The 25,181-nt window shown below is 40.1% G+C and overlaps 1 protein-coding gene across 7 annotated transcripts in view; it reads left to right on the top strand.

Moving 5' to 3' along the window:
* The window catches only part of MYLK (myosin light chain kinase), a 424,364-nt gene that overhangs the window by 241,462 nt on the left and 157,721 nt on the right, over positions 1 to 25,181 (top strand). For all 7 annotated transcript variants that reach the window (XM_074301410.1, XM_074301411.1, XM_074301413.1 and 4 more), the window contains 6 exons: positions 71 to 236; positions 4,543 to 4,561; positions 6,311 to 6,858; positions 7,835 to 8,041; positions 13,119 to 13,253; positions 17,582 to 17,734. In XM_074301410.1, the coding sequence (XP_074157511.1) occupies positions 71 to 236; positions 4,543 to 4,561; positions 6,311 to 6,858; positions 7,835 to 8,041; positions 13,119 to 13,253; positions 17,582 to 17,734 (1,228 nt within the window). The remainder of the gene's footprint in view (positions 1 to 70; positions 237 to 4,542; positions 4,562 to 6,310; positions 6,859 to 7,834; positions 8,042 to 13,118; positions 13,254 to 17,581; positions 17,735 to 25,181) is intronic.

Here is a 25,181-nt window from a genome sequence, read left to right as displayed (position 1 = left end):
ACCCAAGAGTTTGGGTTGAGGGGGACTTTTCTCTTGTTACCTAGATATCTTATTCCCCATTTACCCACAGGAGGAAGTCCCATTGGAGCCAAGTGCCCGGATCCATATGCTTGAGAAGACTGGAGTACAAGTGTTGGAGATCCAGGAGGTCCAGCCATCTGACGTGGGTGTCTACACATGCATAGCAGTGAATGTTGCAGGGAAGGCATCCATGTCTTCAGAGCTCATCATCCAAGGTACGGTCCAGGTGGCACAGGTGCTGGGGACTGGGGACTTCCAGATGCTGCTGGGCCCGAAAGAGAGTACCGCCAGAACCACCCACTGATTCCTTGAGCGTGTGCACATAGCATTGTGAATATTCTTTTACATATATATATATATTTTTTATTAATTTTATAACAAAAACACTATAAGAGCTGTTTTGCAGAAGCTCTCCTGTCTCTTTCCCTAATCTCATCCATGACTGACTTCCCTCTCTTTAAAAATTTATACTCCTGCTTCACTTATACCTTAAGCATCCATCTTTATCCTCCTTCCTCCAATTATGAATCAGCACTAGTAACCATGTAGTCCATCTCATAGTATGGCATAGTATGGCACTTATAAGGGGAAACAGGGTCAAAGTTGTTTTATTTGGGTTTTTGTTTTTAAGCAAAATGATTTTTTTTTTTTTTTGTAATATTGGAAGGTATAAGGGAAAGAAATGGTGAGGATTGGGGTGGGGGGGGAGCAATTTCAGAATTAAATTAAAAATCAACAAGAAGTGAATAGAAAGAGTAATAGTCCCAGATTAGGAATAATAAGACCTTAGAGGATAAAAATACTGGGAAGGTCCAAGGGAGCTAGGCTATGAAAGATTTTGAATGCCAAAACAAAGCATTTCACATTTGTTCCTGGTGACAATAGGGAGCCACTGAAGTTTGAGTGGGGGAGGTGACATGATCATTCTTGTGTTTTAGGAAAATCCCTTTAGTGGACGATGCATTAGAGAGAAGAGAGATTTGGAGGGTAGACTCAGCAGTAATCAAGGCATGAGATGACAAGGACCTGCACTAAAATAGGGGCAGTTTTAGGGGAAAGAAGGGAGCATATTGGAAAGATATTTTAAAGGTGAATTTGACAGGCATTGGCAACAGATTGGATGTAGGTTGGAAGTCAGTGGAGAGGTTGGTACAGGGTAGATTTGAGAATTATCAGCATTGATTGCTAAGTGAGGGAGTAGAGAAGGAGAAGAAGCCTGAGGGACACCTACAATTAGAGAACCTGATTTGGAGAAGAATCCAGCAAAGGAAAAAGAGAATGATTGCTCATTGGGTCCCATTATTCAGGCAGCTCCAAATCCAGCTAATTGAATGTGGCCTAGTCCATTTGTCCCTCAAATCAGCAAGACAGGTTTTGTAAAATGCCCTGATAAAACCTAAGTAAACTGTCTCTACAACCTGCTCCTGGTTTAATAACCTAGGGATCCTGAGAAAAGAGGAAGTAAAGTTGATTTGGCATGAGGTATTATTGATCAAGCCTGGCTGTTCCTTTGACATCACTGCTTCCTCCTCTCAGTGTTAACATAATTTTCATCATAGGCTTCATAATTTTCCTAAGAATCAAGGTCAAGATCACTGGCCTACAATTGTTAGGCTTCACGTTCTTTGTGGTACAGTAGTAATAGTAATGGGACCTGAAATAACTTGGAGTAGATGGTAAGTGAAGGCCCTACCAATTCTAAATCTGCAATCCTTTTTTTTTTTTTTTTTTAATTTTAAATTTTTTATTAGTGATTTAGAACATTCTTATTTTTGTTAAGAGTTGAACAATCTTTTTAAAAACTCTTTGTTCATATTTTTTGACATTCTACATTGGAGAATGGCTTTTGGTCTTATATACACCTATGTATTTTGGATATCAAATACTTCTTCAAGAAATTTGATACAAAGATTGTGGCTCCCCCTCCTCCCCCCAGCTTCCCCTTGAAGCACTTCTTGAAGCCTTGTCACCAGCCTGGAAAATGTCCCCCAGTGCTTCTCTTTTCTTTTGTCAGAACACATCTTTTTGATAAAAATAAGTAGTACTTGTCTGAAGCAGTTTGGATCTCCTTTTCTATCTTTTTTTTTTTTAATTAATAGTTTTTTATTTACTAGATATATGCATGGGTAATTTTACAACATTGACAATCTGCAATCCTTTTTTAAAAATATTAAAATAACTTTGAAGTACCACTATTTGCCATAAAATTGGCAAAGATAATTAAAAAATATAGAAATACACAATAGTTATAAAACCAATGAGATCCTTTCATCCAGTGGTTCTGCTATTAAGAATTTAACTTTAAAATAATGAGAAAAGAAATGGAAGGGGGAAAAGATCCCTCTCAGTGGAAAAACTAGGATTGAAACCCAGTTCTTCCTCCAACTCTAATGCTCTTATTATGTCAAATCTAGTGCTATCTCTAGTATATATAGTATTATGCATATATATATATATGTGTGTGTGTGTGTGTGTGTGTGTATATAAAATGATTTCTCTTAAGTTGGTTTTTAAACTCATTTACTACAAAAAGTCAGTAGTGATGGAGTAATCAATAGAGAGCTGATCTCGGAGTCAGAAAGTACTTAATTCTAATGTCTTGGACTTATGCTAACCTGAGCAGGTCACTTCACTTGTTAGTGCTGGTGGCAACTTGTTAAGATTGTCATTTGCAGAAATGGGGATTTCCTTAAGAGATACTCCCAAGATAAATATACAAATTAGCTTATCCAAAAGAAGAAAATAAAAAAAAACCTCTCTTTTTGAAATGCATAAAAGCTTTTCCCTTCCCCTGCTCCCATCTACCATGAATCTTGTTTTGCTTTCTTCTAGTTGTTTTATGAATAGGTTTTATCATGGATTTTCTTTATCCCATCATGTATCTGTCAGTGTGAAATTTGTGCAGACACAGTTTTTTTCATCATTGATATTTAATACAGTAAGTAAATGACTAGAATGCTTAGTGAGGAAAAATAATTAAAAGGCAAGTAGACAAGTACTAAATAAAGAGATCCTTCTCTTTGTTGTTCTTTTATTTCCATTTTGTTTCAATTTCCTATTGTAGTTTGAATATTTTTCTAGGTCATATTAGTGATTCTTGTTTGTTTTCAGCTCCATATTATGTGGTATGAACATATTTTACATTTACATCTAAATATATAGTGTATATACATATGTATAAATGTGTGTATATACTTACACACACACACTCACACACACACACACACACACACACACACACACACACACACACACACACCTTGGGACAGCCAAATGGTGCAGATGCCTGGTGAATTCAAAAACGGCCTCAGATTAGTCGCTGTGTGACCCTGGGCACATATCTTAATCCTGTTTATATCAGTTTCCTCATCTGTAAAATGAGCTGAAAATGGAAATGGCAAATCATTTCAATATCTTTGCCGAGAAAATCCAAAATGGAGTCACAAAGAGTCAGACATGAGTAAAATGACTGAACAAGACTCATACATATTATTTCTATGCATATAATATACATTATATATGTGATACAAATATTCGTATGATACAAGATTTCCCAGAAATCTTGGTACCATTTTAAGCATTTAATAACATGAAATCTCAATAAGATTTTTGGTGTACCCTACACATAATAATATCAATGATAACAATATTTATATAGCACTTTAATGTTTCCAGAGTGCTTTACAAATATCTCACGTTATCCTTACAACAACTCTGAGACATTAAGATCTCTTACTTTTATTATTTTACAGATCAGAAAAATGAGGCAGACAGCAATTAGGTGATCAGGTTAGAAATCTGAGGCTTTACAGCATTTTATAAAGCTATAGTTTGCATATATATCTGTAGATTTCTATGCATTGAAGTATATATGCATGCATTTATGTATTTTCCTCTTTATTTCTGCTTATTCTTCCATGTAGATTTTAGTAATAATTTATTGGTTTTCCCAGCTAGCCTCAAAGTATTTAAACATCCCTTTATTTCTCCCATTAGGCTTTTAGATTTTTAAAAATGCATCTTTTATTCCACAAATTAATTTAACATGGTGAATAGATTGTATTTTTCTGTATTTACTAGTTGTATGTCATCTGGAAATATATTTATGGATTTTATCATATTTCCTGAAGCTTTGGTACTTGTCTTTTTTATATTCGATAACTTTTTGGTTCATTTTCTTAGATTATCTAGATACAAAATTAGGTTAAATATAAAAACGAATGTACTTATTTTTTTTTCTTTTTATTTTTCTTGTCTAACAGTTATAATCAATGTTTTTTATTTTAAATAGGAATAATGACCAAGGGCAAATATATGTACATTGTACTCTTTTTTTTTTTTTCATTTTAAGAAAGAGATCTCCCATGCCTGTAACTAGAGTGAGGGTATAGGAAGGGCAAAGATAATTCAGTGTTTGAGGATGTTAAAATACTGTGAAAAGTCATAGAGACCTTGTTTTATCTTTCCTTTGCATAGTAAGATGCTTTATTAACAGTATCTTTTTCCCTCTTCTTTTTCCAGGTACAGATAAGACAAATAGGTATGTTTAACTCTCTTGATTATTGACTTTTCTATCACTAAAATGAGCTGAAAAAGGAAAGGAAATAGTATTAAGGTTTTCTCTGAAATTATCACTGTTTATTATACTAGTATTATAGTAATAATATATTTGTGTGAGCTGAGTTATCCTTGACGTTTTTGTATTACATTATAGTTCCATTCCACTATTTCCCACTGACCTTTAACATTTTTTAGGTATGTAGAGTAAATGTATTTTACACATGAGGAAATTGAGTTTCCTCAGGTTAAATAGCTTGCCCAACATCATATGACAATTGGCAGCAAATCCTGAATATGAACTCATATCTTCTGATTCCAAACCTAGTCTTCCAATCTCTGCACCATAAATGATTCCCAGATATGAGGCTCCTCTTTATTGTTTTCTTCCACATAATTCCATAGTGTCAGGAGCAGAAATACTTTGAGAAAACAGTGGAGCTGAGAATTGTCAACTTTGATGTCTGTGTGGAGATTGTGAATGTGATTCAAATTCCTCCTGACCTCCTTCAGAATGTTTCTGGGAATTCATTTCCCTGCCCAGGAATGAGCCCAGAATCATGAGGAGAAATGATGCTGACCTAATACATTCCAGATACATAGAAATGTTAAGGAGTTATCCAAAAATACTACTTCTTACCTGTACCACCACGAAAAATGGCTGAGAACTTTATTAGTCATCAAGCATTTATTAAGCACTGACTATATATCAGGTTCTATGCTTTAAAAAAAGGGCACAGGTCCTTGTCTTTTGTATGTGTATGTAATTATTTGTATATTGTCCTTATTATATAGTTTGTCTTTACTGTATATATCTTTTAATATAATATATATTTATAACTATTTGTATATGTACTTTAATATATAATATATATATATACATACACCCAAGTCACACATACATCTATGTTATCTGCATGTTGTCCTAATTGTATAGCTTGTATTTACTGTATATACACCTTTATAATATATATATAACTATATGTACACATGCATATACATACATACACACAGACTATGTTCACATATGTGCGTGCATGCATACATGCATATCCACTCATAGTTCTTTGCATGTTATCCTAATTGCATGGTTTATTCTTACTGAATAAGTACAGTTTAAATCCCAGCTCTTGTGCCTTATAAGCCAAGTGATCCCAAGTCATTTTTACCTTTCATAGTCTTTAGTATTATTATTTAAAAATAAGTTTCTTGACACAGATGATCTCCAAGATCTCTTCCGTCATTTGACAGTTAGGAGGCACAATGGACAGAATACTAGAGTCAGAAAGACCTGTGTTCAATTCCTAACAGGACACTCACTCACCATGTGACCCTGAGCAGATCCCTTAACTTTTCTCAGCCTCAGTTTCCTCATCTTAACATGGACATAAAATAGTATCAGCCTCACAAGATTGTTGTGAGGATTAAATGAGTCATGTACACAAACTTTAAAGTATTTTATAAATGTTATTTGTACAAACTATTATTATTGTTCAGGACTTTTTGTGGTTCTCAGACTTGTTAGTTTTAGGGGTTATTATTCATTTTAACACTTGCCCGTGGAACATGACTTCCATTATGGGACGGATTTTTTTTGGTGTTAACTCTTTTTGGCTACATGAGGTTTTTACAATTCCTGGTTTCTGACTTTGTGATGAATAATGTCTCTAAGTGTCCTGATGATTCTTTTCTTCTCTGAACCAATTCATTCCCTCTTTCTTTCTAACCACAGATATCCCTTGAATGCAGTTGTGGCTGGAAGTTCAGAAACTAAGAAGGTGACAGCTGATAAAACCTCAAAACATCCCCACCTGAGTGGTCTAGAAAGTATAGAAATGAGTCACAATCACTCAGACCTCCCAAGAAAGTTCTCTAGAGAAAATGAAAGAACCCACAGCCCAGCCCAGTCACTGAGTGAGTCTCATCCACAGCCCCTCTGCAAGCTGAATGAGAAAGTCCCAGAGGTGGCCCCAGTGCTTCAGAAGACATCAAGCACTATCATCCTGCAGTCTGTAAGGACCTCTGTGGAATTCAAGCCACAAGTCATGGGCAACCTCCCATTTCAAGGGGAAGAGAAGAAGCCCACAACACGGTCTATAGGATCTCCTCTGACAAAGGAACGTGATTCCAAGAGCCAGGAACTGGAGACCAAAATAGCCACCAAGAAAATTACCCTTGAAAACCAAAGAAACAAGGCCTTTGGGGCATCTCCTCAATTCTTAATACAGCCTGAGAGTCAGGAAATCCAGGAAGGAGACGAAGTCAAGTTTAGAAGTCAGGGTAAGTGAAACAATATTTTCCTTAAGGTCTCATAGTTTCCCCCATTAATTTCATTTATTTTCTATTCCAAGTTCCTTAGGGCCCTTCAGAGCCATGGGTATACTAGGAGGAATCGCAAAGGCAAGGAGACCTAGCCTCCAACTTCAGGAAATAGTTAACACAATGAAGGATTTCCCAGTCTGACAAAAGTCAAAATATTTTGGAAATTCCCTGTTTCCTGTAGCTAAGGCCCAGCAAACAGGCTGTACCTTGAGCTTGGTATAACCATAATCCTTTGCTCCCCAAATATCATCTTTTAGCAAAATGTATTCCTGGACCAGTACCAAGTGTTCACTGAGGGATTTAGCGCTCCCTCTTTCCCACAGCTGTCCATCATATTCATAATCCCTGTTCTTGTCACTGCCAGGTACTGTATTCCTGTGCCCTTCAGGGCAAGCACAACTCCCAATATTTGAGATAATATTGGTCCCAAGGGCCTATGGAAACAGTAACTCAAGACCTAAAAATGATTATGTCATAATCTAGCCCACTTGTGTTATATAAGATTCGCCTTGGGCCTAGCATGTTAAGCTTTCCTTCTTAGGAGGAATGGCTTCCATTTGCAAATGCCATTTTCCTCACTTTGAAATTAGTCCAACTTCTGTTTGTGTCCTGACTTTCATGTCTCTGGCTTGCTCTGTTTCTTTGGCTCTGGTAACCCACAGAGGGTTTCAAAAAATGTTCTTTGGTACTTGTCATTAGAAATTTTTCACAATAAGTTACAAAGTGAGACCATGACTAGGAAAAGGATGCTAAGAAAAAATGCGTTCATGTGACATTCCTTGGGATAAAAGGCATTGTAAAAAGAGGGAGGGAGTGGACAGGTAGGGGTAGTTTGATTGTCAGGCTTTGTGCTCTCATTTATTTACTCATCTCTCCCACCCCCAGTTACTAATACCATTATATGATCTCTACAAACCATTACCTATTTGTGTAGTTTCAGGAACTCCAAAGCCAACTGTGGAATGGTTCCGGGACAATACCCTGCTGAAAGAAAGCAAAGGGATCCAGATATATGAAGATGAGGATGCTACCCATTACCTGTGCCTACAGAAGGCTCAGATGGAAGACAGTGGCAGCTACAGCTGCATAGCCTATAACAGTAAAGGTCGTGTAACCAGCCGGTGGATGCTGACAGTCAGAAGTGAGTGTATCTGCAGGTGCTGTTACCTGCCTCTTAATTCTCCATGGGGAGACGATTTACCTGGAAGATTTCTTTTATCTCTATCTTCTTCCCTCATAATCTTCTATGAAGTCAGGGACTTTAATCAGGTAGTTGGGTTTCCTGCAGAAACATCTTTCATATTATTCCAAGGCCAAAGAGAAAGTTGTTTGGGGGAAAGATAATCATATCTACTCACTCTAGTCTTAAAAGTGATTTCATTCTATGTGCACAGATTCTAAGATCATAGAGTTAGAAATGGAAGGAACCTTAATTTAATTTAATCCAGTTTCCTCATTTCATAGATGAGAAAACTTCAAGATTTTTAAGCTGATTGAGGATTAACTCTGACTACTTTTAAGTGATATGAGATTGGGAGGGGTTGAAGAGTGTAATATAGGGAAACCTGTATCTCTTTATATTGATTTTCAATCTCACTTTGAACACTACTTCATACTTCAAAATCATTGCATGAGGAGACATGCAAATGGGACAAATTTTTCCACATATCAAGCATATATGCCAGACACATCCTCACATTTCCTTTCATGAAGTCTCTATCTCATTTTTCATAATAACAACTCTAAAACTTTTCCTTTCTTTCTTCAGGTTATATCCTTATTGCTGCTTAGGAATATTCATGATGTGAAATAGCTTCTTATTTCACTGAGATCAAGGTCACTCAACAAAAGTTCCAATAAATCCCATGCTCTGCCTCTGAAAACAGCCTTATTCTTTATTTTCTACACCATCTCAGTGGTCACAGAAAAATCATTGGACTAATCATTCTCCTTTTGGCTTTGATTCTATTCTCTTTTGCCTTCTTCAGTTTAATCAAGCCCTTTCTCCAATAATCATTCTTTCTCTCTTTTTCTTGTATTGTCACTCCCAATGGCTCCTTCTTACCCTATTAGGGCCCTTGCTTTGGGTGCCATCCCTTCCCTCTTCTTTTCTGCACAGACAGAAATTCTTGAAAACTTCCTCATATTCCACTTGGCTTTGATTCATTCCCTTATAAGTATGGGATTATAGCTTCAGTGTGAGAAGACATCTTAGTTGTCATGTTAGTCCAATCTTTTTGTTTTATCAGTGAAAAAATTGAGACAAAAAAAAAGTGAGACCACCACTTCATTAAGGTGGTTAGTAGAAGAAGCAGGATATGAGCATCCTTTGACTCCAACTAGAGTTCTCCTCCCTGGACTTCTTTGTTTCATCAAACTGGTTTCCACCTGCATTAATCTGAGACTGCTCTCCAAAAAAGTCACAAGTAACCTCTTGATCACTAAACCTAATGGCCATTTTTTTGATTTCGTCCTACTCCATCCTCTTACTTAGCTGCACAATCAGCTGCTAGTTAATTAACCTATCCATGACTCAGTTTCCTCATCTGTAAAATCAGGGTTTTAGATCAATGATCTCTATGGTCCCTTCCCAATTCAAAAAAGTTTACCCTCTGAAGCATTTCCTTTTATTATCCACTCTCTTCTCCATTGGCTTTGAAGACATCTTCTGTCCTTGATCATCTCTCTCCTTTGACCATCTCATTCAGTACCATGACTTCAGTTATACATCTTTTCAACTGACTCCCAAGTCTCCATCTCCAGGCCCGACTGCCCCTCTTGCCAGATGTGCATCTCCCTCTACCTACAAGACATCTCGTCCTGGGAGTCCCACTTAGTGCCTCAAACTGAATTATGTGCAAACCTGCCTCATTGTATTACCCAGCCCCCAAAGCTGGTCTTCCTCCTGGTCTCACAATCTCTGTTTGCTGGATTATGAATCCCATTAACTCCTTTGTTTGACAAATTGGCTCTTAAAGCTTTGAGTCTTCTCTCTTATTTCTCATAAGCGGTACCCTGCTTTCTATCTCCATTCCTGCTAATGTGCTACAGCTATCTGGATTACTGAAATTTTCTCCTGACATTTTTCTACCTTTGTAGTCACTCTTATCCATTTCCTATTCTGAGGCAAATGTATTATGCACAAATCTGATCAAATCACCCTTTTGCTCAGAAATCTCCAATGACTCTTCATGGTCCTCCAAGTAACTATCATTCTTTTCCCTAGCATTCAAGACTCCCTGCAATTTGGTGCCATCCTGTGTTTTCTATCTTATTTCAGTATTTGTCTTTATGCCTTCTATAGTCTAGCTAAATATCACTGTTCCTTATACCCGAAATACCTCCCTTTCTCTCTTCGTCTGTTCATTTCCCACTCACTCTTTAAGCTTGACTGAGACTGGGCCACTTATGTCATGAAGTAATCTCCTGACTCCCTTCCTCCTCTGTGGGTTATAGCCTTCCTCCTTAGGACATGGGAAGCACTTCATTTTTTATCTGGTTGAGATCCTAGTTCGGCTTACTTTGTGTGTGATGTTGAGGCAATCATGTCATTTATGGGATACAGATTCATCACCTGTGAAGTGAAAGCGTTTGAATAGGTGACCTCTGTGGTTCCGAAGCAGCTTGATGGTGCACTAGATAGAACATTGGTCCTAGAATCAGAAAGACTCATCTCCTTGAGTTTAAATCTAGGATCAGGTATTTACTAGCTGGGCAAGTCACTTAATCAAGTTTACAGTTTACCTGTAAAATGAGCTATAGAAGGAAATGTCAAACTGCTCCTGTACCCTCGCCAAGAAAACCCAAAAGGGGTCACAGAGAGTTAGACATAACTAAAAATAACCGAATAACAATATGATCCATTCCAGTTCTAAATCTTTAATTCTGTGATCTTGTAATATTCCATATTATAGTAATCAGTGTTTTTTATCTTAATTTATTCTATCCTAATAGACTGTGAATAATCTATCACTGACTGCCGGGATCATCTTTCCCAAATGTTGGATCCCTCCCAGAAGGACTATGTTATTTGTAATTGGTTTATGATGAATGCCTTGGGCCTTATTTATGTTTTGAACAAAATAGTAATAGGTCAAGGAGAAAACTGCAATTCTGGAGCATATCACTGGTCTGTAAAACTTTGTCTGAGAGACAGGGAAAGGTTGTCCTACTGGAAGTCAAGCTTCAAGGACAGAAACACATCCCAAAACAACCATGTTTCCTATTATGGATCTGTCACCCATGAATTTATTTAAACCTTTTTGAATCTATTTATATTTTCTGCCTGTTCCCCTTAGAATAATGACTTTCATGGGCTGACTCTCTGTGTCATGAAATAGAACTTGCCTTTTTCAGGGCACTCAAATCATGGCACTCAAAATCATTTGTTCCAAAGTTCTGTGATCATAGAATTAGAATTAACTGAAAGTATTGCGTCCAACCTTCTCATTTTATAGTTAAAAAACTGACATATAGAGGGCTTACTTGCTCACAGTCATGCTCTTAATAAGAATCTGAAGCAAGATTTGAATCTAGGACTTTTGGTTCTAAGGCCAGTGTTAGATTCATTATGCCATCATAGAAATATTTTTGTTGTTCACTCATTGTCAGTCGTGTCTCTTCACGACCCCGCTTGGGTTTTCTTGGCAGAGACACTGGAGTAGTTTGTCATTTCCTTCTCTGGCTCATGTTACAGTTGAGGAAACCTCAGTTTAAGCAAGTAGGGTTAAGTGACTTGTCCAGGGTCACACAGTAAGTATCTGAGGCCAGATTTGAACGCAAGAAAATGAATTTTCCTGGCTCCAGGTCCAACACGTTATCCACCAGGCTACCTGAGATACAGCTCAGGGAATCTGGTTAAAATGTATTAGTGACAAAGCTAAAGATATAGTAAAGGCATGTCCCAGTGACAACTCTAAAGGTTACTTTGACCCAGGAGATGTTAGGGACAGGCAGGGAGTGGAAGCTCAGTCTGGGCTCCTGAAAGATGGTAAAGCTTCTGTCCTTGCAAAAAACACAGCACCATTTCCTGTCTCTGCATTTCCCCTTCTGTCCCTGTGCTTGGAATGCTGTTCTCTTTCTTCATTTGCACCTCTTGGCTTCTTTTAAGTCTCAGCTAAAATCCCATCTTCTGCAGGAAGCCTCCCCCAGGCTCCATTAATCCTGCTGCTTTCCCTTAAGGTTATTTCTAATTTTTCCCTTATATAGCTTGTATGTTTCCATATCGTCTCCACCACTTGAATATGAGTTCACTGAGGGCAGGCCTATGGTTTGCCTTTCTTTGTATCTCAGATACATTGCCAGGCTGTTGACAGGGGCTTGCTGTCCTGGGAGAAGGCACAGTCTCTCCTATCTCAGTTTCCTGATCTGTAAAATAATAATAATACCATTCACCACAGTTATTGTGAGAATCAAATGGAATGGCACATGGAAAAGGATTTGCAAACCCTTAGATGCTCTATAAATGTTCGTGATTATCATTCTTGCAATTCACCTTCTACTTACTAGGCACTTGTGATATTGGAAAAAAAAAATCTGTCTCTGCCCTTAAGGAGCGTATATTATCTCTGTGGGGGGAAATAACACATACAGACATAACTAAATACAGTTATTTCCATGAGAGAGACAGAGACAGAGAAAGACAGAGACAGAGAGACAAGAGAGAGAGAGGAGAGAGACAGAGACAGAGAGGGAGAGAACTTGTAGTGAAGGAGCCTGAACCACACCTTGACTCCTGGAGAGGATGCTCTTAGCAGTTTGCTCATTTCTCTAGCACAGCTCTCTAGAGCCATTCTTGTAATGCAGACTCATTAAAATGCGGCCCGTGGGGTGCACGCGTGTGCGCACATCCCTCACCTCGATGTGTAGGCGGGCACTTAAGGCTGGGTGATTTGCCCAAGGTCGAAGGGTTAATGTGTCTAGGGCTAGATTTGAACTCAGGCCCTCACCTTGCGACATCTCGGGGATAACCCGGAGGCCCCGCTTGCATCCTGGTGCTCTACCTGGCTCGCTTTAGATAATACCCGGGGCGGGCGGCCCCTCAGCTTTTGCCCCTTGGCGCGTTCTCACTAGTTTCCCGAGTTTCCGGGCGGCCCGCTGCGGCTGTCCGGGCTCGCGGACACCTGACCCCGTAGGCCGCGCCCCCATTCCCGCTTCCAGCAGCCCCTCGGATGGCTTGGGGCGCCGGGGACCCCCGCTGACCGCTCTTTCCCCTACAGGAGCTCGAGTCCCTGGGACGGCGCCCGCTTTCTCCAGCGTCCTCCAGGGCTGCACAGTCATCGAGGGCGAGGACTTTGTGCTGCGCTGCGCCGTGGAAGGCCGGCCCGAGCCCTGGGTCACCTGGCTACTCAACGGTAAGGCCCGTTTGGCTGCTGGAGGGCTGACAGGCCCGGCGCGCTGGGCCGGGCCGGAGCGCCTCCGGGCGGCTGCTGGTAACCCGCCTCGGCGGGGTCTGACTGCGGCCGCTGGCTCTCCTCGGCCTCGATGGCACGGCCCCTCCCTTTCCAGCGGGCTAATGCCGGAGGAGGCCCGGGCCACGCGGCGGGGGGAGCCGGGCCGGGCGCGGCCTCCGGGCCCCTGAGCGGACGGCGCTCTGGCCCGCCTGCAGGAATCGGTAAATGGGGGTGATGCTGATGGCCGGCACCGGAGAGAGCGACGGACCGGGGCCGAGAGCCGGAGCGCTAGTCCCGCCTCGGCCTCAGGAGCTATCCGGTGTTGGGCGGTCTCTCCCATTCCTATGGACATTAGCTTCTTTATCTATGGAAGTTAAATTTGATTTTCAATTTAATTTACATTTAAATAGAGCTGTTTAGTTTACGAGGTATCTCTAACTTGGTTTTTGTAGTTCCGCCTCTCCCAGGCACTGGCAGTTAGAGTTCAGGGGGCCGGGAGGATGCGGACGGTCCTCAGTGGCCGGGCTCACTGACAGAAGCGTCCAGAACTGAGCCCCGGGTGAGGGAGAGGAGGTGGTGGTCTGGCCAATGTTCTATACGGTCAGACTCTTTGTGACCCCATTTGGGTCAAGGAAGCAAAGGTGATTCCGTAATGCAATCTCAGCAAATCACAGCGCTTCTCCTAGCCTCGGTTTCCTCCTTAGTAAAATGAGGGAATTAAACTGGATCACTTCCCAGGGGCCGCACAGAATTCCGGTTTGGGGAGGGGCTTCAGGGGACACCAGATCCCAGCATTATCTCCTCTCTAAGGTCTCAGGGACTCCCTCGGGAAAGGGGGGGAGGGAGGGTTCCTTTTATCTAATCATTATCACATTTTTCTTGGCATTAAGCCTATATGTGCCCCTCAATCTCCCACCCATTTCTCCTGGTTTTACCCTCTGGGAACAAGTAGATAAAGCTAATTTCTGTTAGTAGTATGCTGTAAACATTTAACAATCAGCTCTAAGGCAAATCATATCTCTACAGTTTGTGTACACACATGCATATGCACGTACACATATGAGTGTGTTTATGTAGACATAAATGTTTAAGGACATATTTGCATGTATGTACATTTTAAATTTAATTTTAAATATTAACATTTTCTCCATTTTCTTAAGCTAAACCTAAAACAATAAAGCAAGTCCTAATTTGTAGTGCTTACCAATTTCTGATTAAAAAGCTCACATTTAACAATTTAAAATTTAACAATCACCTCTCAAGAGACCTAGCATACCCCTGTCTCCATCCCCTATGCCAGGCCTTCCTAAGTTTTGTTTTCTGAGCTAAATACTCCCACTTCCTTTCTTTCTATGCCAGGAACTTGCCATCTTGTTTGTCCTCCTCTGGAGGTGCTTTTGCGTCTCAGTGTCATTTTTATAAAGACAGGGGCGGTTAAGTGACTTGCCCAGCTGGTAAGGTTGGATTTGAACTCAGGTCTTCTACATTCCAGTGCTGATGCTCTATCCATTATACCTCCTAGCTGCTCCCAATGTCGTATTTAAGATTTGAAGTGAGCATAAGTACTTCAGGTATTGTTCTAGCCAAGCATAACAGGCCCATGACCATCCTTGTCCTAAATGCTGCTTCCTTTAATGTAGCCTTATATGGTATTAGATTTTCTGGTGGCCATGTCACAGCATTGAGTCATATTGAGCCCTCATTCCACCAAAATATCTACTCTTTCCCCAGAAGAAAAGCTTAGCCATGTCTCTGCCAACTTGGACTTATAAAATTGAACCCAAGTGGAAAACTTGGTAAAGTTTTCAATTAAAGTAAACATTTAGAAACTGTGTGACTTTGACCAGAGCATGTAACCCTTCTGTGCCTCAGTTTCCTCATCTGTAATGTGAAGTTGGACTTGATAGACTCTAAAATCCATTCTAGCTTTAAATTGATGATCCTATGACCTTACACTATAGCGTACAAATGGAAGATTAAACTGTTACTAAAGACCCTTTAGTAATTAATTAAGGCTAAATTAGTTTAATCAGTCTCTGACCTCCAGAAGTGCAGACTCTTTGTCAGGTGCTCAGGATAGATAGAAAAGTGGGTCCAGTAAGAGAGGAATGTATCCCCAGAATATGGTACAATGCCTGCCTCATAGTAGATGCTTAACAGATGAGTTAGTGAGTTAAATTGAATACGAGTCCATCTTCCAGCTACAACACAGCATATCAGGATCTGAACAAGGGTCTGGCCTAATTCAGTCCCTTCCATCACAGTGAAATTATCCCATAGATCAAGAGGTGGATTTGATTTCTATCAATTACTTAGAGCTGTGTTCTTAGCTTAACCCCCTCCTTACCCACCCCCTATCAGCCTCTGCATTTTCCTGTCGACTCCACCAGGGGGTACTCAAGATCAATTTCATTTCCAGTTGCTATTAAGCTCACCCTTGACTAGAATTTGGGGACCAGGTCTTGGCTTGAGCATTTGCAACCATTCTCTTTGGATACCATTATCTAGTTTTGGGTCCCTATGGACAAAGAAAATTACTCCTTTGATAAGGGAAGAAATGACACTAAGATAAAATCTGTTGTATTGTAACAACAAAACCGGGAAGAGAGAATTAAATTCTTAGTGAGGAGTACTTTGGGGTTCTGCGTTGTGACAAATGTAGCTTTCCTACTCCCAGTGTTCTACCATTTGAACCATTTTTAATGTTTGAATAGTTAGAAATTTGTTTCTTCTTCCTATTAAAAGAAGGAAAAAAAACCTCTAGGAAGACATTTAACTGGTCTGCTTAGCCATTGTATTGACCCAGCCTGCAAACTTTGCAAAGATGTCATGGAGACACAAGTGTTTACAGAAGAAAAAAATTAACTATGTCAAGAATACTTCTCTCCCCCACCAAACTCCCCCTTTCATTTTTATGAAGTACAAACCAAGACTCCAGGGTCTGGCACAGAACAGGAGTTGTCAATTGTTCCCTGCATGGAGAATGGACACATTCCTGTTCTCAAGCCAGAAGCTCTAATAATGAGATTTTTTTTATTTTTTCCTGGAAACTAAAAGATCAAGTATTAAAATGATAAAGTTTTAGAAACATGTGGCAGAAAAAGGAACCTCTAGAAGTCATTTCATCCATTTTCCCTTTTCTACACAGTACTTTCTCTAGAGCAGGAGTTCTTGACTCAGGGAACATGGAACTCCATTTTAGCAGTTTGGTGAAATCTATGAACCCCTTGTGAGAATAATCTTTTTAAATTAAAAAAAAAAACACGTGGGATTACAGAGGAAACCAATTATAGTGAAATAAATTTATCAAAAAAAATTTTTAAAAGTTCATCATGGTTAATACGAAATATGTTTTGCATGACTTCACATGTATGATTCCTATCATATTGCTTGCTTTCTTGTGGGGTGGGGGTGCGAGTGTTAGGAAGAGAATTTGGAGCTCAACATTTTTTTAAAATGAAAAGATAAGGAAAAAATTGAAAGAAAAAAAAAAAGAACAAAGAAATTAATGGACCTTAGGTTGAGAACTTAAGTTTTAAAGCATTCCTGGACAGATGGTAACCTCTCACTTTATAAGAGGAAAGAGATGATTTAACTTAAAAAAAAATTAAGGGGGCACAGTGGATAGGGCATTGGCCCTGGAATCAAGAGGATCTGAGTTCAAATTTAGACTCAGACATTCTAGACATTTGATAGCTGGGTGACCCTGGGTAAGTCTCTTAATCACAATTTCTTCCCTTCTCCCCCCCACCCCCAAACATTAGATACATAGAAGAACTTTCCGGCTAAATTGTTCAATACTTGATTGAGGTTAGAGTGTGAAATTACTGTCTTAAGAGAAATTTAAATTTAAATATACTCTATGCCTATAGCCCATCTTTCTAAACTGCAGAAAGTCCAGCTTGATGGGTGACCCGGCCCTGGGCCAGGGGCCCCTTTAAGATTCTTTTTAGCTCTAGGATTCTGTGAGATAATCAATGCTGGTTTTTTGAACTCATTTTAATGTTAGAATACTTAGAAAATTCTCTTTTCCTTCCTGAATGCCTCCTCTGCCATTCACATTCAAACCTTTTTTTCTCTCTCAAACAGCCCCACATCCCTGCCCCTCTCCTGTAGGACATTCTTAGCTCCTTCCCCCTGCCTCTTGATCCTGTCATTCTCCTTCCCCCATGCTTATCTCTTTTCCCCCATTACCACCAGTTGAAAAAAAATTTGGCTCTGAAATATTGGCAGTTATCACCTCTGAAGAAAGTCATCCTGACCGTCTGTTTTTCTTTCTCTCTGAACAGATCGGCCTATCCAGTATGCCCACACCACTTTTGAGGGTGGTGTAGCTGAATTGCAAGTACAAGATGCATTACCTGAGGACAATGGTCTCTATACCTGCTTTGCTGAGAACCCTTCAGGCCGGGCATCCTGTAGCGCCCAGGTTAAGGTCCAGGGTAAGAGCAATATCTAGCACTCAAAAGTGTAATCGACCCCCCATAGGTAGCTTCATTGTAGATGTATTAAAAGAAGACCCCCTTCTAAATGTTTTGATAGGGAAGCAGCTAAGGCTGCTTAAGGCATCTTTAAGTTAAAAGTTACATAGATCCTACCATGGGTAAGAGATGTTCAAGGTCTTCTCTCTTCCCACCTTCCCTGCAGGTATTTTTCTGGGGCAAGCTATGGTGAATGAGGGAAGATGCAGAGCAAAGGGACAAGTTCTGTGTCCTTTCAGAACTCCCAGAGGGAAGAAACAGGTTGCACACATAGAAAGTAGAATTTTTAAAAACTTCTAGTTTAAAAAAAAATGTACTTTCTCCAGTCTTTGAAGAGGTGGAAGTCTTTGTGTGTGGAATATTACTTGTGCTGCCTGATTTAATTGATATGTTGATTGTTTTGCTGATTGTTTTCATTTTTTTTTTGTTCCTTGTCACAAAGGATGGGAAGGGAAAAGCGAAAGGGAATAGAATAGGCTTTTATAGAGTGTTTTCTGTGTGCTGAGTGCTTTAGAAATATTATCTCATTTGATCCTCATTATGATTCTCATTTTACAGCAGGGGAAACTGAGGCAAAGAGATATTAAGGGATTAGTTCAGGGTTAAATAGATCATAAGTACCAAAGAAGAACTAGAAAACATTATATATGGCAAAATGGACAACTTCAGTTACACTAAATTAAAAAGGTTTTGCATAAACAAAACCAATAAAAAGAAGATTAAAAACAAAGTACAAAGCTGGGAAAAATTTTTCACAGCCAGTGTTTCTGATAGAGGTCTCATTTCTAAAATATATAAACAACTGTGTCAAATTTGTAAGAATACAAGTCATTTCCCAATTGATAAATGGTCAAAAGATAAAAACACAATTTTCAGATGACAAAATGAAAGCAATCTATAATCATATGAAAAAATGCTGTAAATCACTATTGACTAAAGAAATGTAAATTAAAATAACTCTGCCTTACCACCTCACACCTCTCAAAAGATAATGATAAATGGTGGAGGGGATGTGGGAAAATTGGGACACTGCTACATTGTTGGTGGAGTAGTGAAGTGATCCAACTATTCTGGAAATATGCTTAGGGTTATTAAGCCATGCATACCCTTTGACCAGGCAATGCCGTTACTGGATCTGTATCCTACAGAAATTCTTAATGAGGAAAAAGGACCCACATGTGCAAAAATGCTTGTAGCAACTCTTTTTGTGGTAGCAAAGAATTGGAAAGTGAATAGATGCCTGTCAATTGGAGAATGGCTAAAGAAGTTGTGGTTTATGAAGATAATGGAATATTGTTGTTTTATAAAAAAAAAAATTGATGAACAAGCTGATTTTAGAAAGATTTACATGAACTGATGCTGAGTGAAACAAGCAGAACCAGGAATACATTGTACACAATAATAGCAAGAATGTATGATGATCAGCTATGAAAGACTTGGTTCTGATCCAAAGCAATCTCAATAGGGTTTGGATGGAAAAAAAAAAAAAAGCCAGCTCATAAGTGTCTGAGGCAAGAATTGAACTCAGGTCTTCTTGATTCTGTGTCTACTGCTCTATTCACTATGGCACTTAGTTGCTTCTAAATGAAGAAGGAAGAGGATCAGTAGATAGTAAAGAATATTCATATATTCAGATGCCATGGCTGGCATTTACATAGTTCTTTAAAGTTTGCCAAATGCTTTTCAGCTATTTCACTTTATCCTTATAAAAACCCTAGGAGGTGGGTGTTATTATTATTCCTATTTTGTAATTGGAGAAACTGAGGCAGGCAAATGATTTGCTTAGGGTTACACTGCCAATAAGTGAGAAGAGGCCTGAATTTAGGTCTTCCAGACTCCAACCCCACGGCTCTATCTGTTTGGCTACTTGGTATAAACGAAAGATTGAGGATGCATTTTTAAACCCATTCACAAAACAACCTAACAGTCTCAAAAGAAAACAAGCAAACAGTACTTTAGTGATGAGGGGCACAGGGCAGGGTGGTCATAATAAATGATCATTGGTTTCTCCCCTCCTCCTGCTAACTCCCGGATCAGTACTTAGACAGGACCTTGGCCTTATGTCCCAGTAATCTGATTACCACAGCCTTTCGGTGATCTTCCCACAAGTGTGTCACTTAGCCCTCTGAAAGCCTCCCAGGCCACCATGGCCAGAAGAGGCTCAGACTGTCTGGGAAGCTCTGGAGCTCTGCAGTAGTGACTGTCCCTAATGAAGCCCTCGGGGAATTGTCCCCTAGGTTCAGCTCTGTCAGGTAAGATAGCTCACCCTCCCTCAGAATGGTATCCTCTCCTTATTTCTTGGCTGTTTTCATTAGGCAATATCTAGCAGGGACCTACTTGCTCCCCTGCTTAGTTCTGTCCTACTGGTCATATCCTGTTGGGATCCAACTAATTTGTAGTGTGTATGTGTGTGTGTGCTGTCCCCATATCAGATCCCAAACTCTAGGAGGACTCAGGGAGCACTTGTTACTTCTTGGGACAACACTGTATGTGGCAGATGCTTCTTCTTATGAACCCTTTATAGACCTTCCCAGTGAATGTGTGATTATGGACCCTACTCTGGAAACTAAAAATACCGAAAATAGTCAGATTGTAGAATCATAGATGTAGACATGGAGGGGCCTTAATGGTCATTTAGTCCACCTTTCTCATTGTACGGGTGAGGAATCAAGCACAGGGCATGTAGTGCCAGGATGGCTCATCTTCCTGAGTTCAAATCTAGTCTCAAATACTTTCTACATGTGTGACCCTGGGCAAGTCGTTGCCAAGAAAATCCCTAATGGGGTCATAAAAGTTAAACTTGTCTGAAATGACTGAACAACAACAAAAACCAAAAAAGTGGTTTGCCTGAGGTCATGCAAATATCATAGGAATCCGATGGAATTTGAACTCGGGTCTCATGAATTCAGATTCAGAATTCCTAGTTCCGTGCTCTTTTTATTATATCATGCTCCCTTTCACTGATCATATCTCTAACATTGGTTAAAGATGATGCATGTGTTAGAAATAAATTCAAGCTCACTGACCTTGGGACTGAAGCCCAAATCCCTGTATAAGGGGCAGGATAATTCTGAAAGGTCACAGTGTATTAGTCCCATGCTCCATCCCATCCCAGAGTACATTAATTGTCCTTCAATGGACCTGAGTGTCATGTAGAAGGAATGCTGGTTTTAGAGTCAAAGGAATATATTCTTATACTCAACTGCCCATAAAATCTTGGACAGATCACTTCCCTGAGACTCCATTTTCTCATCTGTAAAATGACCAGATAACCACTAAGTTCCTTTTAGTTGTAAATTTTAATGTCTGTGATCCATGAAGACAGATCATTAATTCATCATCCTGGAATAATATGTAGCACTTATGTATCACTTTAAATTTTGCCAAGTGCTCTGCATATGTTATCTCATTTGATCCTTAAAACAAGCAATATGTTGTTTTGTTGGAAGAGTCTCCAATAGGCAACAGCTTCCTTTTCAGCCCCATCCCCTCCCTGTCCCTTTCCAGGTTGCTAATTTCCTAGTTAACACTGAGCTCAAGATTTTAGGTGGAGCCTCAGAGAGGAGGGTGCTATTGTTATCCCCATTTTGAACACTAACAATTACCTGGAAGACAAGTATTGGAAAGACTGGAGAATGTGGGGCAGGTAGGAGAAGTCACTGGAGCATGACTACTAATGTTTATAGACTGTCTCCAAACTGAGTTTTTGTGTGTGCCCTATAACTTGCCCCAGGTAGTTGGGATCTGAGGGAGGATTTGAACTCGTGTTTCTGCCTCCAAATCGAACACCCTACCCACTGCACCACCTAAGAATTACTCTAAAACCTTGTTTCTCATAGCTCTTGCCATTCCTGTCTCTTCTTGGCTATTTTTACTATGGATCCAACAGTTAATATTTATCCTAATTTCAGGCCTGTCAGGGACTCAGGCTCACAGAATCATGCCTTTTGAGCTACAGTTCAGAGGCCACGTCCCATAATGCCCTTGTTTTACAAGGGGGTGACGGGACCAGCTGAAATCTCACTGGCAGTCCAGGAAATGGTTTTAGTGCAGCTCGAAGAAGGAATAGCTGAGAGCTCCTGCTCTCAGGATCAGGGGAGCCAGCCCTTTGGCCTCTTAGAAGAAGTGTGGATGGCCTTCATTCCTCTCTCCCTGTTACCATGTGGCACCTCCCACTCCTCCCTATCCCCATCCCCTCAAAGATCAGTTGTGATCAAAGAGAGGGCTATGGACCTTGCTTCATGTCTCATTAGCCACTCACTCACTCACTCGGCCAGCTTCAGCTCTCGGCCTGGTTAATCCCTTGCTTGTCCACAACCTCCTGCTTCTAAATTGGCCCAGGCTCCCCAAGGAGTGGGAATGGTTGGCCTGAGGCTGGGCCATCCCCTCGGGCACCCGTTACAGTTGAGGGGTGGGGAGGAGCTATGCCCTCTGGCACTCAGGTTTGTGCCAGGAGGCTTAAGGGGAAAGGAATCTGCCATGGGGCTGTGTTTAGATTTGCTCGGAGGACAGCTTTGGATGCATGAAGCCCTCCCCTCCCTGCAGGGGCGATTTATTGATGTCTCCAGCCCAAACAGAACTCAGATACCATAAATGGCGACAAAGCCGAGACAGGCAGCCCTAAGCTTAGACTAAGCATGATGTGGTTGTCTCTGCCGGGAGTTTCAGGAGTTGGAGGTGAGAATGGTTGGTCAGAGGCTGCCACAGAGAGACAGGCCTTGCGCACAATGCCCCCAAGGCACTCGAGAATTTGAAGAGTTGACTCCAGCCTGCACTTTTGTTAGCCGAGGAGTTTTTCCTCCCTTTATTTCTTGGCAATCCTGTTTTCTCTGAGATGGGAAAATAGAGTAGGGAATAGAGGGGTGGATTTTCAGGGAGATGAGAAGGAGCAGGAGGTGTTATCTTGGACCCATCTGTTGTTTTGTGGGAAGGGCCTCTTATTGGCAATATCTTCCTCTTCAGCCCTGTTCCCTTCCTGTCCCTTAGATCTTATCAGGTTGCTACTTTCCCAGTTAACATTGGTCTCAGGTTTTTATGTGGAGCCCACTTTTTGACAAATGATGTTTTGATTTAATAATAGCTATTTCTACATTGAATATACTTACTATATGACTCAGTTTAAATGATATCTGAGGGCTTTTCCAACTCAAGAATCTAAAATTCAATGTATAGAGGACTTTTAATAAACTGTTTCTCCCCCCACCCCCTTTTAAAAAATTCTTTGTGACAAGGAAAAGCCTCCCTGGGTAGGGAATGAAGGAGAAAAATGTGTGGAAATGAAAGTTATGTAAAAATAATCTGTTAATAAAATGAACAATAATATCAGTTTGGTGGATAGAGTGCTAGACTTGGTATCAGAATAATCTGTATTCCAATCCCACCTCAGATACTCAGTAGCTGTATGATTCCAGACAAATTCCTTAACTTCATCATGATTCCTCATCAATAAAATGATAATCAAAAGATGGCCTTTAAGGTCCCTTGCAATTCTCTCTATATAATCTATGATTTTATGATCAGTTCCAGAGAGCTTTCTTCTTTCAGGATCCCAGTTGACCAAGGAACATTTTTGAAAGGTAGAAAGATGGGGAAACCATGAAATCAGTTTTTTCTTCCTCCACAAATATGAGCCAGGGCGAAGATGCTTCTCACCCAATAGCTCTCGCCACTAGATAGCACTCTTTAGTAAGACATGTTGGAGCTCTTCTCCTTTCCCTTGCCCCTGCCCCTTCCCCATCTCCTAGAGACATCAGCTTTTTAGACCCTCCATGTTAGCTTCCTAACCCTTAGGAAGTTGTTTGAATGGGACCAAGCTGTTCTAGGAAATCTCAGTAAGGGATCCCAACAGCTCCTTTTCTGAAGTCCAGATGTGGGAATTCTTTCTCACATCTTCAGCCTAGAGTTTTGTAATTCTCTTGAAATTGCTGGCCTAGCACTCACTGTTCCTATTGTTGCAAGCTGTCCCCCCTTCAAATTTTGACATACCCCTGCCCCGTCTTGTTTCTGAGGTCCTAGGCAGATTTTTTTTCCTTTGGTGATTTATAGAATCATACTCATTAGTTAGTCGATCAGTAAATATTTAATAAATGCTTACTATGTGCCAGGCACTGTGGTAAGAGGGAAGATCGAAAGAAAGGCTGAATGCATTCCTGGCTCTTGACAAACTCAAAATCTAAGGACCTTAGAGAATTATTGTGGCAGTAATTATCCTGTGGAACACAGCTGGGTGGAGCAGTGGGTTGAGTGCTTATTCTTACTTATCTTCCTAAGTTAAAATCAGACTTCAAGACACTTAGTAGCTGTGAGACTCTGGACAAGTCACTTTAGTCTGTTTTCCTGAGTTTCCAAATCCATAAAATGAGCTGGAGAAAGAAATGGCAAACCACTCCGGTATCTTTGCTGAGAAATGCCCAATGGGGTCATGAAGATTTGGACACAACTGGAGAACAACTACCACAAGTTAACCTGACTTCCAACAAGGTCTTAAAGCTTGTGGGAGCTAGGCCAATAGCAATATTTGAAGGAAACTCAGGATTCCATGAACAATATTCTTTTCCACTTCAGGAATGGGGGGTGGGGACGAGATTCACAGAGGGAATCTCAGTTACAAACATCTGGCCAAATGGCCAGATGATGCAAAGGTGAACCTCCCTTGGTTCTAGATGAGACCCAAAGAGAAGTATTATAAAGGCATTAGTAATACAAGAAAATAATTCAGTTATATATCACTTGGGGCCAAAGCATTGACATTTTTTCTTGTCCTTGAATATTCTGAAATTGGCCAGCCTGGTAGAAGTCCTTGCTTTGTGATGGATAAATTATTTAGTTGGCTAAATGTATTAACTGACTAATACAGTTGTTTCTATGTTAACATTTCTGTACTCTTTTAAACTCCTAAGGTTTGTTGGGATTTTCTTTGATGGAAAAAGCTGTCATCCTTCTCTATGTAGCACTTTTTCCCTGACCACTCCCCTCCATTAATATTTTGCAGATAATAAGTACTCAGCACATTTTTAATATATGCTAAATGTTCTCAGCCTAATGATCATTTGAAACCCTTCTTCTATTGTTAACTGTTAAGAGTTATATTTTATTTATAATAAAAAACAAAAGTATTAGTATTGAAGGCAAACAACCAACACAAAGCACAAATTATCACTTTGCCTGGCTTGATAAAATTGCCACTCTCAAGGATGATAGTCACCAGTTAAATGAACCTTTAGTTTTAAAACAAAAGTGCCAGTACACATGCAGTCTACTCTCATGCTAATTAATGGTCCACATTATGATGTTCAACTGACTTTAAAAATGATGGATTCAAGACATCACTGAGGCAAAGGACTTAAATTAGAAGATTGTTTCTCTCTCCCTTTTTTAATGCTTAGGCATGATGGGCATTAAGCAGAGA

This window comes from Sminthopsis crassicaudata, chromosome 3 (genome assembly GCF_048593235.1).
Source record: "Sminthopsis crassicaudata isolate SCR6 chromosome 3, ASM4859323v1, whole genome shotgun sequence".
Classification (NCBI taxonomy): domain Eukaryota; kingdom Metazoa; phylum Chordata; class Mammalia; order Dasyuromorphia; family Dasyuridae; genus Sminthopsis; species Sminthopsis crassicaudata.
This window is presented reverse-complemented; position numbering and strand designations above follow the sequence as displayed.